Raw genomic sequence first — 18,405 nt, 5'->3', positions numbered from 1 at the left:
TCGTGGGGAATACTCGGAATTTAGAATACTACTGGAAAATGAGGGTCATGGAATCCTCAGATAGATGTTGCAAGTGTTCTTAATGTTCAGATAGCATGGCGCTCTCTTTCAAAGAGACCTCGGATTGAACCTACATTGTACACATTTTAACCAGAGTTGGATTCGAATTTATACACCCTGAACAGAAAAATGGAGTCCTCACGTGACAAGGGTTTTAATGCCAGGGTATAACAAGGGAAAAACATACGTCTTTGACACGAGAATGAGATTTTTTTCTTTTTAACTTACAAGTTCTAATAGTATGTCGCAAATTGGTTTTACAGAATTGGTCAAGATCGTGCCAACTTCATTTATATCTATTATAAATATAATTTACTACCATTGACTATATACTTACAGAAGGAAAGACTGTTGAAGCCATGATCCCATTGAAGAGGTCTGACCTAAAAAAAAAAAGACATTAGAGACAATTTATAACATATTGTTTTTAAGGACATAAAAAACATTAGAAAATATTTGGAAAATAAGGACATAAAAAGACATTAGAAAACATATTGAAATTAAGGACATAAAAAGTAAAATCACAAAAATACTGAACTACGATGATTATATTCAAAACGAATCAAAAGTAGTGGATTAAACCTGGTTGTAAAGCTAGATAAACCTCTCACTTGTATGACAGTAGCATCAAAATCCATTATATTGACAACATTGCGCGAACATAAAAACAGACAAAAAACGTAAAAATGTCAAAAATACAGCAGTCAATATTGTGTTTAACTATACTTCACGTTTAAATACCATATTTTGATTAGCTAATACGAGGGTGTTAATATACTCTATCACATGCCTGAGCGGGTAGACAAAGCACACAGCAAACACTGTTTTAATATATTATGTGTTTTCAAAAACAACTTTTGCAACACTTGAAATCAATCCGACATATCAACATATCACGGCCGACCCAATATTATTCACTTGAGCATACGAAAACTGAGACACTGTAAGGAAAAGATAGCATAATCAATTGATTGTATCAGACGTGATATAATAGCATACAGTGTCCACGTTTTGATAAAAAAAAATTAAAAAAAACATAATTCCTTCTTTACTTGGTGTCTTTTTGTTGTGGGGATGTATAAGTATCCGTCCACGTCCACTTTTTGATGTGGGTATGTATAAGTACACGTCCACGTCTATTTGTTTTGTTGTGGGGATGTATAAGTATCCGTCCACGTCTACTTGTTTTGTTGTGGGTATGTAAAAGTACACGTGTGGGGATGTATAAGTACACGTCCACGTCTACTTGTTTTGTTGTGGGAATGTATAAGAACACGTCCACGTCTACTTGTTTTGTTGTGGGTATGTAAAAGAACACGTCCACGTCTACTTGTTTTGTTGTGGGGATGTAAAAGTACACGTCCACGTCTACTTGTTTTGTTGTGGGTATGTAGAAGTACACGTCCACGTCTACTTGTTTTGTTGTGGGTATGTAAAAGTACACGTCCACGTCCACTTGTTTTGTTGTGGGTATGTATACGTTCACGTCCACGTCCACTTGTTTTGTTGTGGGGATGTATAAGTACACGTCCACTTGTTTTGTTGTGGGTATGTATAAGTACACGTCCATGACCACTTGTTTTGTTGTGGGAATGTATAAGAACACGTCCACGTCTACTTGTTTTGTTGTGGGTATGTAAAAGTACACGTCCACGTCTACTTGTTTTGTTGTGGGGATGTAAAAGTACACGTCCACGTCTACTTGTTTTGTTGTGGGTATGTAGAAGTATACGTCCACGTCTACTTGTTTTGTTGTGGGTATGTAAAAGTACACGTCCACGTCCACTTGTTTTGTTGTGGGTATGTATAAGTACACGTCCACGTCCACTTGTTTTGTTGTGGGTATGTATACGTTCACGTCGACGTCCACTTGTTTTGTTGTGGGGATGTATAAGTACACGTCGACGTCCAATTGTTTTGTTGTGGGTATGTATAAGTACACGTCCACGTTCACTTGTTTTGTTGTGGGGATATACGAGTACACGTCCACGTCCACTTGTTTTGATGTGGGGATGTATACTTTTAATACCCGTCCACGTCCACTTGTTTTGATGTGGGGATGTATACTTTTAATACCCGTCCACGTCCACTTGTCACAAGTTTTCATCGGATGAGTTAAAAAAAAAATGCAAATGATTTACATCGTTTTTTTTCTTTTTTTATTGGACTCTTACATTTACATGTACATCGATGTCCTAGGTGAGGAGTAAAGTTGGCGCATTTTGTACATTAATAAGGCCGTTATATTTCTCGTTTGAAATGTTTAACATTTTTCATTAAGGGGCCTTTTATAGCTGACTACGCGGTATGGGCTTTGCTCATTGTGGAGGCCATACTATACGGTGACCTATAATTGTTGTTAATTTCTGTGGCATTTGGTTTCTTCGGGAGAGTTGTCTAGCTGGAAATCGTACCACATCTACTTATTTTATTTTCTATGCGTAATTCCTGCTGTAAAATCAATGGAAACGGGAACCGAAATAAAATATAGTACACTGCTACTTTTGCATACTAAGTACTATTACTAAACATCTGTAGTAATGGAAATTTACTTCTAATATTGAGTACTTTTTCTTTACTTTATAAAATTATTGCAATATTAAGGTACCTGTTTTTACAGTATTTGATTTGTACATTTGGTTTTGGTACAGAAGTAATACCAACAGTGATTACAATATTCCATGTATAAAAATCATAATTTTAAGAGATTTGAAATAGACAAACTTTGAAAATGCTGAATATGTAACGGTGAAACCCAAAACTTGTTGTACATAAATTTTAAGTACGATTTGAGTATTGTAAAATGCAGGTATCTAAATATTACACTAATTTCAAAGTACTGAATCAAAGTAGCTTTCCAGTACTACATATTTTTGATACAGAAATAGTACCTATGAAAAAGAAGCGGTGTATATGCAAAATCAAAAAAAAAAGAAGCAAACAATTAGTACAAAAACATTTTTTTTTTCTAAATACCCATACAGTTCAAAAAGCTAAAGACTATAAAATAGTTTAGCTGGTTTACATTGTATCCCCTCTACACAAAATGTCTACCCTGATAAGAAATAATATAACATACCATCTTATCCATTAACTAAATGTTTTATCATTTCATACGCAACATTTTATCACAAGCAAACAAAGATTTGATATATATGTCTTGTTTTTAATATGATCAATATTAGGGTTGTAAATCCATAACACTAATAAAATAAAAATAACTACAAAATCTACCTGGGTAGCTACCGGAGTGCAGTGTTTAACTTAATAGTTTTGTCTTACCCTTGAACATATGATTCTGAACACGTAAACTTTAAAAGTTATATTTTTATAAGTATACTGTTATCTTTTTTTGTTTTGTCATCCTCGGTTTTTGTAGGTCTCCACAATTTTAGCTTTATAGTATATGCTTGATTTTCACAGATGATAGAAATTAAATGTTAATTCTATATATTATAAAATTGAGAATGAAAATGAATATTGCCTAAAACATTTCTGAAGTTGCTCTCCGCAATTTATTTTTATGAAACAGATTTTTTATTATTTTACACTGTTGTCACACACCAATTAAAATCTCAAATGCCATTTACCCTTTTACACACAATGACATTTGCAATTTCATATGTACATTCAATAAACTGCAGAAAAGATAACATAACATATATTCTCAACTACTTTTATATGTGGTCTCAGAAACATTATGTTTTATTCCATTCGACAACAAACATTTGTTTATACTATAACTATACTTAACAGTAAATTGTTTATATATAAAACATATACATTACTCAACCACCGTTTTCCTTTTTTTTCTGAAAATGCAGTGATTATGAATGAAAGTATATAAATTATATAAATCTGCTTGAAACAACTTTTAGTAACGGAGGCATTTCACACAAAGTGTTTGTCGTACTATTTTTATAATATTTTTGTTTACCAAATTACGAATTATTTTTACGTCTTTTGACTTGCTCTTAATTATAAAAGATGTCATGCTAGCCTATGGTTGTTGTGAATTTCACGTGACTGTATGTTCTTTACAGATTGTAATGCGTTTGATTTTTTCAATAAAACAGACTCAACTCTCTGTCTATTTTTCTCCAAATTTCTATTTACCCTGGGCAATACGCATTGCTTTTCTTAATGGAATTGTTAACAATTTCCCAGAAATTATGACGAGTAATGTTAAGAGTGTGGAGCTGTATATATCTACAGGTTAAGTATTTCGAGCTTGCTAAAAGTTCTTTTGACATCATTTTATTTACTTGTTATATGGTTTCATTTACAGTGTGATTTTATTATTTATTTGATACCAGATATCATTGCATTAACAAGTGTATTTTTTCCAGGAACTTCTGTATGAATAATTTATCCCACTGATTGAGATTGAAAATTAACGATGAGGGAATGAGGATATAGAGCGTTCAAATTATTTTTCGCCATATGCATGTCTTGTTATAGGTTATGAAAATGCTACTTAGTGAAGATGTCACTGATGCCAAATAGAAAATGCTACTTAGTGAAGATATCACTGATGCCAAATAGAAAATGCTACTTAGTGAAGATGTCACTGATGCCAAATAGAAAATTCTGCTTAGTGAAGATATCACTGATGCCAAATAGAAAATGCTACTTAGTGAAGATGTCACTGATGCCAAATAGAAAATGCTACTTAGTGAAGATATCACTGATGCCAAATAGAAAATGCTACTTAGTGAAGATATCACTGATGCCAAATAGAAAATGCTACCTAGTGAAGATGTCACTGATGCCAAATAGAAAATGCTACTTAGTGAAGATATCACTGATGCCAAATAGAAAATGCTACTTAGTGAAGATGTCACTGATGCCAAATAGAAAATGCTGATCTTTGTGATCGACAACGTATTTGTTCATTTTGATGAATTTATAACTCAACAGACATTCCAATGGGTACTAATTTAATACTTTCTATGACAACATGATGATTTCAACTTTCCAATCGTAACCTTCCACTTCCGCAGCAGTAACACAATCTTTTTCACTCCGTATGGTGTTTAGTTACGTTACGCTCGTGCATTTTATTACAATCCGGACTTCATTATAGGGACGTGTTCCTTTAAAAAAACTCTGCTCCAACAGATATACAAATGGATGAGAAAGAGCGACTGAAATCAACACCCAGAACTATTTTCTTAAAGGTGGTTGAAAATTTAGTTAAAAGTTTGAATTTAAATCACCTTTATGAATACGGGCCCTACCGTCTACGTCATATCTGTAAGTTAACTAATTTTGTATGTATATATTCTTTTCCAGATTGTGACGTTTTGATGCTAGATTGGCGAGGAATTTGCTCATAGTTGAAGGCCGTATAGTGGACCTTTAGTTTTTAATTTCTGTGTCATTTGGTCTCTTGTCTTATTGACAATCTTATCAAATCTTCTTGTTATGTTTAGCGGGTGGACGCACACTATTTCGTTCCTTTTGACAACATTTTTGTGCACTGGCCCATTAAGAGTTCGACATATATGTATAGATGAAGACGGCTTGTAAACCCTCTATAGCTGTCCGTTCTTCTTTTATTTCATCGGATATATGTCTAAATTATGATGCCCAGTATCCTCTAATTTAATTGTTTGTTCAATGTTATTGAAAAGTTACGATTTTTCAGATATTATTTCATGAATGCTTAGTACATGATACTGAAAACAAATATACATTCTAAAGGAAGCTAACTTGCAAAGTACAAATGTAGCTTGGATGGTTTTAGGTGACGATTTGTAAAGTTTAATCTTTTGCCAAATCAAACAATTTTAAGTCTTTGTTTTTCGGTATAGCTTCACAATCATCTAACACTTTTCGTAATAATGAATTTGTTCTTCTTTAAATTTATATATTGTTTATTTTTCTTAACAAAAGGTGCATGATGAATAGTTCCCTCTGAAGCAATCAACTGATGATTATCTACCAATTGCTTCCGTTTACAGACTTAAATTGGTCTCGTTTTTTGTTCTTTATCTGTTTTTTATAATCCTGTTTTCCTGAGATTTTTATAAAACCATATACGATAGTAGTTTGCTCATTGTTGATGGCCACGCGTTGACCTCTATAGTTGGTTTTAGTTTTGTCTTTTTGTCATCTTCACATCTGATCGAATTATATATTGTTGTTTGAGATATAATTAAACAAGAGTACATGTAGGTACACACTATTCTAAAATATGGCAAAAATATATCACACACAATTTTACAATTGCCGCTCGCCAACAAGACTAGAAGGACACCGAATTTTATTATAATCTTTCGTTAATACACATAACATTTTATGCAAATAATATTTATATACATATAAACAATTTTCAAGCTTTCGATACGAATAAAAAAAAATACTCTGACATAAACGAACACGCCGGTCAGGGAAAACCAACAACCAAGTTACCTTAGTCGATACATAAACGAACACACCGGTCAGGAAAAACCAACAAGTTACCTTAGTCGATACATAAACGAACACGCCGGTCAGGAAAAACCAACAACCAAGTTACCTTAGTCGATACATAAACGAACACGCCGGTCAGGAAAAACCAACAACCAAGTTACCTTAGTCGATATGGAAACCTGTGTCCAAACCCTAATGCTCGTAAGATCGTCCCGAGAGGTGTGCATTGAACAGTACTGAGAAGCTTAATAATTGTTAACATAGACAAATGTTAGTACCATTAAATAGCACAACACAAGAAAAAATCAAACAATAAGGAATCAACATTCAACCTGAACTTGATCAGTTCGAAGTTGGCGAGAGAGTGGTCTAAAAGAAAAATGAACCCGCGTAAAATGACCACTCACGTGATCCTACAATTAATATCACGTGTCCATATAAAAAGAAGATGTGGTATGATTGCCAATGAGACAACCGTCCACAAGAGACCAAAATGACACAGAAATTAACAACTAAGGTCACCGTACGGCCTTCAACAATGAGGAAAGCCCATACCGCATAGTCAGCTATAACAGGCCCCGATATGACAATGTAAAACAATTCAAACAAGACAACGAGAAAACGAACAGCCTTATTTATATAAAAAAAAATGAAAGAAAAACAAGTATGTAACACATAAACAGACGACAACCACTGAATTACAGGCTCCTGATTCGGGACAGGCACATACATACATAATGTGGCGGGGTAAAACATGTTAGTGGGATCCCAACCCTCCCCTAACTTGGGACACAGTGGTATAACAGTACAACATAAGAACGAACTATAAAAATCATTTGAAAAAGGCGTAACTCATCAGATGGACAAAAGTACAAGTGGACGTGGCCGGGTACTTGTACATACATAGTATTTGAAAGAACCGTTGGTACAATAATTTTCCTCTATACTTCGAAACGCGGAAATTACAAAGATCTTTAATCGATTACTCAACAATATATCACTAAATTGGCACTTATAACAAATGGGTTGTGGTTAAAATTGGATACGTTTAAAATGTATAAATTAAAGGAGATGTGGTAATATATATGATTACCAATGAGAAACTCTTTATCTTTGTGTGAATATGTCCTTTCCCTTTGTGTATGTCTCTCTCTCTCTCCATACATATTTAAAAAAACAAGATTGTTTTACAATACCGGAGAATACAAGAACACTGTTTTAAAATAGTCAATACCTTCAATGAGAAGAGTAGGGTTACCGTTAAAGATCAATTCAATATGTTGTTAATCTGTTAAATCATATTGAACAAAAAGCATGTTAACTCTTGTCCTCTCGCATCGACTTATTCGATTTACATTTTTGTGTGTGATTATTATCATTATGCATGTTATATATGCTTATTTCATATTACAAATATAGATGACATATATAAAACACTATTAAAGTTCCCTTTAACTATCGATGTATCGTCTCTGGATTTAAATGGGTAATTTCATTTTTGTATCTAGACCGTTAAAGAAACATTCGTCGCTAAGGAAGCTTAGTTTTACGATTTTGAAAAAAGGTCGGATTTTTAAAAGAATAAGTCAGAAATGATGTGATATGATTGCAAAGGAAACAGATACCCACGAGGTCAAAGGATGTGGATATAAGAAACTATAAGTCACTGTACACTTTCCGTAATCACGAGACAATATATTTTGCAAAATTGTTTGTAATGAATATGAATTGTAAAATTACCAAACTACCTTTAAAAACGAATTCACTGAATAAACTCCCTGGTTATGTAGTGACTAATTCACATGGATACTTGGAAAACTGCTGTAGGTCGAATAATTTGTCATAACAGCAAAGAAAAGTGCAATATATATATTATAAAGATATTGTTTTAGAAGAAAACAATCACGATACTACCTTTAACATTGAGCAAAAACAATATTTTCTGTTTTAAACAGAAAAGAAAAAATGAAAATATGGCAATCAGTAGAATTCTCCTTCCATTTATGCTATTCGTTCATCGTCCAGTGGTAATTTTGTCATGTAGAAACTATATTTTAGACGATGACAATAGAAAAATACTTCCAGACCATAGGTTCTGATAACATTGGATCAACTGTGACGCAGGACAAGACTTCCAGACCATAGGTTCTGATAACATTGGATCAACTGTGACGCAGGACAAGACTTCCAGACCATAGGTTATGATAACATTGGATCAACTGTGACGCAGGACAAGACTTCCAGACCATAGGTTCTGATAACATTGGATCAACTGTGACGCAGGACAAGACTTCCAGACCATAGGTTCTGATAACATTGGATCAACTGTGACGCAGGACAAGACTTCCAGACCATAGGTTCTGATAACATTGGATCAACTGTGAGGCAGGACAAGACTTTCAGACCATAGGTTCTGATAACATTGGATCAACTGTGAGGCAGGACAAGACTTCCAGACCATAGGTTCTGATAACATTGGATCAACTGTGAGGCAGGACAAGACTTCCAGACCATAGGTTCTGATAACATTGGATCAACTGTGAGGCAGGACAAGACTTCCAGACCATAGGTTCTGATAACATTGGATCAACTGTGAGGCAGGACAAGACTTCCAGACCATAGGTTCTGATAACATTGGATCAACTGTGACGCAGGACAAGACTTCCAGACCATAGGTTCTGATAACATTGGATCAACTGTGACGCAGGACAAGACTTCCAGACCATAGGTTCTGATAACATTGGATCAACTGTGACGCAGGACAAGACTTCCAGACCATAGGTTCTGATAACATTGGATCAACTGTGACGCAGGACAAGACTTTCAGACTATGGCTAGCAAAACAAGGTAATGTGGACATGGGCATTTAGCCTTGCAACATACAATGTAGCACGTCATGCCCCATCAATGAGTTCTCGAACCAGACGCTTATGTGTAACTCTCTTAACACTGTGCAGCAGTTTGGAGTTCTTAACATAACAAGCTTTTAAGGCTGCGTATTTATGCAACACAAACAACCAAAACGGGCGCCCTTCTTAACTAGTCTTGGAAAAGTCCAAGGGACTAAACAAAAACAGAATCAAACATGCCATGGGGTTGATTTTATAAGTTTGCGTTACAGTTCATTACATTTAAATAAATATCGACATACATGCATATTGCTAATTGTAAAATATGGTCGTTGGAAGGCCATTTTATTGTTACAAATTTATATTTTGATAAACCCAATACTGCGAATTAAATATGGTTTGTATTTGAGGACAACGAGAATTTAAGACGACTAGAAGGGATACTACAACCATATCCGACCGATCTTTTCAATCCTTTTATCATACTTTTAATGTTATCGAAAATTTTAGTATGCATGATTTTCAATTGAATAGATTATTGAAACGACTGAAAGCAGCCGATTGGATATCATGAGCATCATGTTTTTAATGTTATCGAAAATTTTAGTATGTATGATTTTCATTTGAATAAGATTATTGAATCGACTGCTAGCAGCCGGTTGGATATTAAATATTGAACATCGAATATCAAACCGGCTGCTTAATTACATCATATACATATAGAAACCAGATATTTTTTAGAATCAGTACAAAAAACTATATACATTTATATTGCTGATTTAAAATAATATAAAAATACGGTCGCTAATTTATACATGTAACCAATATAAGTGGATGACCTTGTCTATTTCCTCATAGAGTGTGTACAAACTAAATGACAGTGTACAGGTGGTACTAGTTTAGAGATACATGTATAGACGTATTTAGTATTTATATGAATATGATAATTCATGACACAACTCTCCATCAGAGACCAAATAGCTTAGAAATTAACAACTACATTAAGTTACTAGGTAATTTGTTTTTCTTAAAAATTCTAAAATGATTTTCTGAAAATTAACTATACATTAACTTTAAATCTCCTTTTATCCATTGGTCTACATTGTAGGTACAAAACTATACGGTGTTTCATATTACTTATATTTAAGAAGACTTATCATGAAGTGAAGTCGGTCAAGCAGAAAGATATACAATGTATATTTTTTGTACTTACCTAAAGTGTCCTCTGTCAAACATACTTTAATTGAATATCCTTTCAAATTTATCTCCGTACTTTTTAAATGCTTATCAACACTAATAACTTTTTTCCCGTACATAAAGTTGAATTTCATAAAATAATAAGTTGAATAAATAAAATGTGTGTAGTGAGTTCCCCCGTATTCCTGAGGAAATACATCCTCCAAACTTGACACGAACTTATCCGGTATATTTTGGATACTAACAATAATGTAATAAATTTTATAAACCATTCAAAATTATGAATATAAAAACACGGAAGTTAGATGTTAGATTAACTTTGTTAGTTTAAATGAAACGTGACTCTATATTTTATATTCCTGGAATTTTAAGTGTAGATCACTGTCTTGGAATATCTATATATACAACTCGTCTAAACATCAACCCAACAATTTTAGATCTGTAAATTTGCTTTCGCAAATTTTTTGTTCTTCCCTCGCCGGGATTCGAACCCATGCTACTGAGATATCGTGACACCAAATCGCCTGTTCTGTAGCCGTCTCGCTAGTCCACACGACCACCTAGGTTTGAACGTAGTTTTCAATTTAGACTCGTTTATATTTTTTCGTTTGGGCTTGTATCATATTTTCCCTCCGGTTTATATGATCCGTTCATCCTATATTGACTCTTAAAATTCAAGAGTCTATCTAAAAATGCAGGTACTTTTTATATGATCTTCCAAATTCCGTTTCGATCCCTAACATCACTGAAGAGACATTTATTGTCGAAATCCGGATCTGGTGTACTAAAAAAATATTGACACCTTATGTTTGTGGCATAACATCGTGGCAACAAGTAATGTTTTTTTCTGTTTAGTATCAAATTTATATTAAGATTCATTTTGTTACATCTTGTGATCAATTTTATTTGGCAATCGCTAATAGCAGTCAGTAGGGTTTAAGAACATCAGTTGTTGTTCGACCTGTTAGTCAAATGCGTTTTGTTTAAATATACTTTTTCACTTTTTTGGTCTTTTGAACACGTATAACAATTGCGGTTTTTATCCAACGCAATCATAGGTTTGAACGTAGTTTTCAATTTATATTCGTGTATATATATACTGACAGGACCAACCGACCGACGCTTGTATCTAGAAATTTTGATATCCTGATACAAACTGTTTAAATATCACCTTGTCTTTTGCTTCTCTTTTGAAGTATACATCCAAATAAACAATAACAAAAAAACAAAAAACTGAGACAACAACATTAAAAAACTCATCAAATTACAAAAACCAAATAACATTAGAGGGACGTCGGGTACTAAGGAAAATGCATATATTTAAATTCACAGAATGTACGTCTGGTTACCAGGAAGGATATCTGAAATTGGATGTGAATGTGAGACATGAGCATGACACGTTTGATCAACTTAATTTAAAGCCAAAAAATTAAGAGCGTTTAGTTGACATTTTATTGCCAGATACTCAATAGTACACAGAATTTACAGAAACGTTTGTTAAACTAATATAAAGTCAAGAGCGTTTAGTTGACATTTTATTGCCAGATGCTTAATAGTATACAGAATTTACAGCGTCTTCAAATAAAATTGAGATGTGTCAAAGATACAACAACCCGACCATAGAACAAACAACAGAAGAAGGTCACCAATGGGTCTTCAATGCAGCGAGAAAGTCCCGCACCCGGGGGCGTCCTTCAGCTGTCCCCTTAACAAAATATATACTTGTTCCATACATCTCAACAGTTAAAAGCACACATATATCAAAAACATGCAACGAGTGTAAATCGTGTAAAGACATCTTAAGCAGTCTGGCCAAAGCACGACTTTGTGCTTCGGCAAACTATTAGTAATGGCAAGGATTGGGAACATAACCAAAAAGAAATACATGATAAGTTTAAATTATTGAAAATAAAATCAATATTTGTCACATATCTTCCTTTGTTCTTTGAAGTTGATGACCTTACTTAATAATTTGATTAAAAGGATCACTAACGTGTTCGACAGACGAATTATACATTTATTGAATGGTTCAATGTATTTTGTAATTAGTTAATAAATAGTAATACACATGTACCTAACATATTTAGGTTTATAAATGCTGTTCGGTGCTTGTGAGCTAAGGCCCTGTGGTGAAGGCTGTACTTTAACCTATGGTAAACTTTTTACAAGTTGTGACTTAGATGGAGACTTATCACATTGGCACTCATACCACATCTTCTTACTTCTCTTCACTGTGATAACTTAAGAATGTACACCTCTGAGGAGCCAAAAATTTCTAGAATTAAACTTTTTTCTAAGCCTGATTTCTGGGTTTATGTTTTTATTAGTGAAAAAAAAAATCACATGGTTGTGCACTTCTTTTTTGCTACAGTCCTTTGAAAATGACCAATTGTGATGATTTTCCCATTTTTCATCGATTTTTACCTATTTTGGGGCTATTATCGTGAAAAAAATTACAGTTCCACAATTAAACTTTAATTAGTTCATACTTTCTATAAAGATGAAGTGGACCAATCTGAATAATTTTTACTTACAAAAACTATAGGTAGGTGTTAAAATAAGAAAGTTTTATCATATTTTGACGCTTTTTTGTGTAAAATTTACTTTGCTGTCAATTTTGTATTTTTGTGATTTTCTCAGCTGAATGACTCTCGATATGATAACATGGTAGTTGTAACGGTTATCATTATCATTTAACTGATCATAACATTATATCAATTTCCATTTTATCTATACCAAACATATGTATGTATATATGATATTGACACAGTTTTTGACATATTCTAACAACAGGGTAATCGCATGTCTAAACTATGTTTATACTTTGTCTAGGCACTTGAAAGCATTTCTGTCAAAGCGAAGCTTATGCCTAGTCCATGGCCAAGCACCGAATCGCAAGACAGATTATGTGATGCTTACCCTTGTCAGAGAACAGAATATTTCTCCGTAGGATTTTATAGGATTTGGTTATTTCCAATCCCGTTTGGTATGTTATTTAACAACAACAAAAAAGAATATGGGGTATCTCTCCTATGACACCAAATCACTTAATGCGCTGTACTGGACTATTAATATAAACTTATTAATTTGAAACTCACTATATTTTAGTTTTAATCTTAACTCATTATGCTACCCTTTAGATTTAACTTAATAACCTCACTATACTACTTTTAGATTCAGTTTTTTCTGTTTTGATTTTCTGACTAAAGTATATATATATATATAGCTACACTAAACAAATTAACGTGACACTGGCTAATGGAATGTTTCACAAGTTTTTAAAGGTAGCAAGATCGGATTACATTTCTTAAGAAACACAGTCAGCATTTCAAGGAAAATTTAAGTGCATAAGTCGTATCATTTTTCAAGAATTGCATGTTTTCTAAAAAGACAAATTCACGTCTCCTGAAAATGAAAGTAGTACAAACCTCGTGAGACGTATATTTCAGAATGCACTATCCATTTAACAATGCTATAAAAAAAATCTTTAATAAAATTTGTCGTGCTTTGATCTGCTTTTTGTCTGTTTTGATTTTATTTTGTTGCTGAATGTTGTTTTTTTTCTCTCTCGAGGGGGAACATAAAAGTAAACAAATGTTTCACAAAATAAACGGACCAATCAAACAACCGAAAATAAATGCCCTCCCCCCCCCCCCCCCCCCCCCCCCCCCCGTAATTGTTCTTGATAATTCAAAACCGAAAGTAAGATTGTACCATTTGCACTATTTCTAAGATTTAATTGTTTGTGATATGATACATTATATCACTATGTCATAATTATATACATGATTTAGTTGTTTTTCTGAACAGAAGCTATCATACGTCTAGATATATATAAACAAAACTTTGCACCTACCTGTAAAACATGATGACATCAGCAAAACACTAATTCACTGAAGTTTCCTCCAAAATTTGCAATCCTTTTAGGAATGTTTTCATATTTTTGTTCACAAACACTAGCTCATAAATGTATCAAGGAAAAAGAAAAAAAATACGCTCCTTAAAATATGTCTACATGATATGTTTGACTTTTGAAAAATACTTAAACTTATTTATTATATAACAATAGTTTAATTTTATCTTTCAAGGTTTTTAAATTGTATTTACCCGGAAGTGTAAGACGATATGATATGAATTTTGATAGGTGTACAGGGTAGATATGTGTTTTACTTAACCAATATATAGGTTTCGATACCTGGAAATCTCAACTTTGTTTTTAGTTAGCTGGAGTTGTGCACCTCCTCCCCTCCCCCTAAAAAACATAGGACTTTTCCCCTTACAAACCACTTTTCATTTTCATTTTAATCATTTTCATTAAGACTAGAAGTCTTCTATATATAAGGATTTTGTTAATATGAAAGCAAATTCTTATAAGTTGTAATTTAACCTTTATATAAAAAAAACTTGTGCTTCATTTACATATACTATGTCAGGTCATAATATTAATGGGGACTAGCACATACACAACAATGTTTAGCTGTCTAGCAATCAAGCCAAATGTCTCTATTTGTATCATTAAACACAACACACCAAGTAAATACACAACATACCGTTGTTTGTAGACTATGCCAGACAATATATTCTAATCTTTATTAAGTATGACATTCAACAACAGGAACATATTTAATATTTTCATTGCAGAGTATGTGGTATAGATTTTGCTCATTATTGAAGGCCATACGATGACCTAAAGTTGTTAATTTTTGTGTCATTTGGTCTCTTGTGGAGATTTTCTCATTGCATGGCAATCATACCACGTCTTCTTTTTATTTCAATTATAGTTTTAAAGGGACAACAAGGATGACCCCACATTCTTACAAACAACGTTGCAGAGATAATTTTCTTCCAACTAATTACCAAACTCTTATATATAGACGTTACGCGCGATGTTCGTACATGTAAGCGTAACATAACGTCGCGAATATTTCGTAACGTTCAAACCAAAACTTCGACTGAAACGTTGGTTTTAAGCATGTGCGACATTCTTGTAAGACTCCGCAAAATCGACGATGCGTTTTAACTACTTATCGAAAATTGATGTACTTTAGATTTTTGAAAAATTAAGAAAAACAACATTTTGAAAAATAATAAAATTCTACCATTATAAGAGCTCTGATAAGCAAACAATTGACGTAAATTTGAGTTGAGTTCGTTTTTACGTCAAAAAATGGCGGTGCGACAACCTTGTAAGCCTTTGATAAATCTCTCATAAATTACCATATATCATTTTTCAGGATATTTGTTTTTAAATTCATAAAATTAAGCAAAATAACATTCATGTAGTAAATACGAATACTAACCTTTTTCTTTTTAGATAAATGTTTTTGATTCTCAAATCTGGAATACCAATTTATTTTCTCCCGTGGGACAGATTTGCCCTTGTAGGATGGAACACTTTTTTTTTCTATGACGTCATCAGAACGTCATAAAAAATGCATAAAAAATGAAGGAACCTCTGTGTTAAATAATGGAAAAAAACGTTTCTCAAAATATTAAATAGTTTAGAAGAAAATCACAGTTTAGTGGTTACAATAAATGAAATATGTTACGCGGGACAGCCTAAAAATAGCGGTTTTTCGAAACTGAAGCTTGTCGCATGCAGCATAAAACATAGTTTCAACAAATATTTTTCTTTTTTATTTAAAAAAACAACATTTTTGTTCAAAATGCCTACAATAGCAACGAATATGATATCACCAAATAAAATATTTTGGACTTGCATTATGTCAACTACACCGATTTTTCAATGAGGTACAAACATCGCGCGTAACGTCATACCATACCATGTGTTTTGAAATCATATTAGGCACTTTCAGAACTTTAAACGTTAAAACAAATACAAAGAGTATTATTATATTGTAGATGATGTCATCGCTTTACACACTAATAGATTGTACGGTTATTTACATATAATTTAATCTTATATGCCAATATTGAAGATTCTAAATCTTTTTACACGTGACCATGTTTTCATTCACATCGAAGAACGTTTGAAATGTTAACACAATGCATGCACATGTTATAGTTTTAGCTTCCATAGACAAGTATAGGATTTTCTTTCTCTGAGAAGACAGCTGGTTCGTCTGGAAGGAGAAGTGCCTAGTATGATACTAAACCTCTTACGGGAAAGATTGTGCCTGATGTTCATATGATGAAATCATAATCTTTCAGTCAGTTTAATTGAAGTCTGGAGCTGGCATGTCAGTTAACTGCTAGTAGTCTGTTGTTATTTATGTATTATTGTCATTTTGTTTATTTTCTTTGGTAACATCTTCTGACATCAGACTCGGACTTCTCTTGAACTGAATTTTAATGTGCGTATTGTTATGCTTTTACTTTTATACACTGGTTAGAGGTATAGGGGGAGGGTTGAGATCTCACAAACATGTTTAACCCCGCCGCATTTTTGCGCCTGTCCCAAGTCAGGAGCCTCTGGCCTTTGTTAGTCTTGTATTATTCAAATTTTAGTTTCTTGTGTACAATTTGGAAATTAGTATGGCGTTCATTATCACTGAACTAGTATATATTTGTTTAGGGGCCAGCTGAAGGACGCCTCCGGGTGCGGGAATTTCTCGCTACATTGAAGACCTGTTGGTGATCTTTTGCTGTTGTGTTTTTTTATTTTGGTCGGGTTGTTGTCTCTTTGACACATTCCCCATTTCCATTCTCAATTTTACATGTTATGGTTTTAGCATCCATAGACAAGTATAGGATTTCCTTTTTCTGAAATGTCAGCTGGTTCGTCTGGAAGGAGAATGCATTGGTCAACTGCAACGATTTATCAACAGAACACCATCATTGTATCATACAGAACAACTGAACAGACCAAGCCATGGTAATATCATCACTTCAAGAGATTTAAGTCTCCATCACGACTTGGTGAAGGAGAGTGTCAATACTGATAACACGTGTGTTATCGAAGTGTAGCATGTTCTTCAACAAACAATTCTTTCCGATGTCAGTCTCTACCTGCTTTATCTATTGATAGACCCAAAACAAGTCGCTAGTGAAGCAGGGCAGGATATGCTAATCCTTTTGGAGATTTAAATTGACTACCAAAAAGTCATTATGTGTGTATGCTGTTGATTTATGTCCGATAGTGTATGTCTCGTTGCTTCAATTTGTCACGTCCATGCATTTCCCTGATTATTGATACTTTGATACTTTCTTTTCCCATTTTTGTTGCCACAGAGATTTCTACTTATGTAACTTTCGTTTTTGACTGTTAACCAATCTATAAATACGCTGACATTATCGAGTGTAAAATAACATTCCTTGTCGTTTGTTATTTTATTAATTTCTTTAATGAATACTCATAAAAATATTTTTTTTGGACACAAAATAATAATATGAAAATGTTTTAACGTTAGAAAATATAAATTTATAATTTCATTTTTGATGTAACGCGTTATCTGATTGGCTGACGTTGTTTTGTTTATCAGCTCATAGTGAAATACAAATTCAGGAATGACTGTCTATGCAGTAATAGCATCAACAATGTGGTGCACATTGAATAAACCGTGTAGAAAAATAGTACAGACATTTCCTATAATTTAATTCTAAATTTTATTTTAAACCAGAGAAAACCACGAAAAAGGTTCATGACTCCACGGTCACATGACAAAATTATGTTTATGAGCTGATAAACAAAACCACGTCAGCCAATCAGAAGACGTGTTACATCCAAAATTAAATTATTGCAAAATAAAACGGATTTAAATCGGTCATGTTTTGGAATTGAATATATTGATTTTACGTCAATAGAAGAAGTTAACCTTGAAACGTTGGTGGAGATGTCTTTTTCTTTAAAAAAAAAATGATCATAAAAAGACTTTAAATTTTTCTTAATGAATACAAAATAAAGAGCCTTTAATATCGAAGA

At 33.2% G+C, this 18,405-nt stretch overlaps 1 protein-coding gene across 2 annotated transcripts in view; it reads right to left on the bottom strand.

Moving 5' to 3' along the window:
- The window catches only part of LOC134685015 (ETS-related transcription factor Elf-3-like), a 32,504-nt gene extending 17,951 nt beyond the window's left edge, over positions 1-14,553 (bottom strand). Inside the window, exons 1-2 of one of the 2 annotated variants that reach the window (XM_063544360.1) lie at positions 14,380-14,553; positions 398-443 (exon numbers count right to left, since the gene is read on the bottom strand). In XM_063544360.1, coding sequence (XP_063400430.1) covers positions 398-443; positions 14,380-14,390 — 57 coding nt within the window. In that variant the 5' untranslated portion in view covers positions 14,391-14,553. Of the gene's footprint in view, positions 1-397; positions 444-10,539; positions 10,762-14,379 lie in introns of those variants that run through there. The other variant, XM_063544359.1, reaches the window with a different exon arrangement.
- Between the last annotated feature and the right edge of the window lie 3,852 nt (positions 14,554-18,405).

The sequence above is a fragment of the Mytilus trossulus genome, chromosome 9 (genome assembly GCF_036588685.1).
Source record: "Mytilus trossulus isolate FHL-02 chromosome 9, PNRI_Mtr1.1.1.hap1, whole genome shotgun sequence".
Taxonomy (NCBI): Eukaryota; Metazoa; Mollusca; class Bivalvia; order Mytilida; family Mytilidae; genus Mytilus; species Mytilus trossulus.
This window is presented reverse-complemented; position numbering and strand designations above follow the sequence as displayed.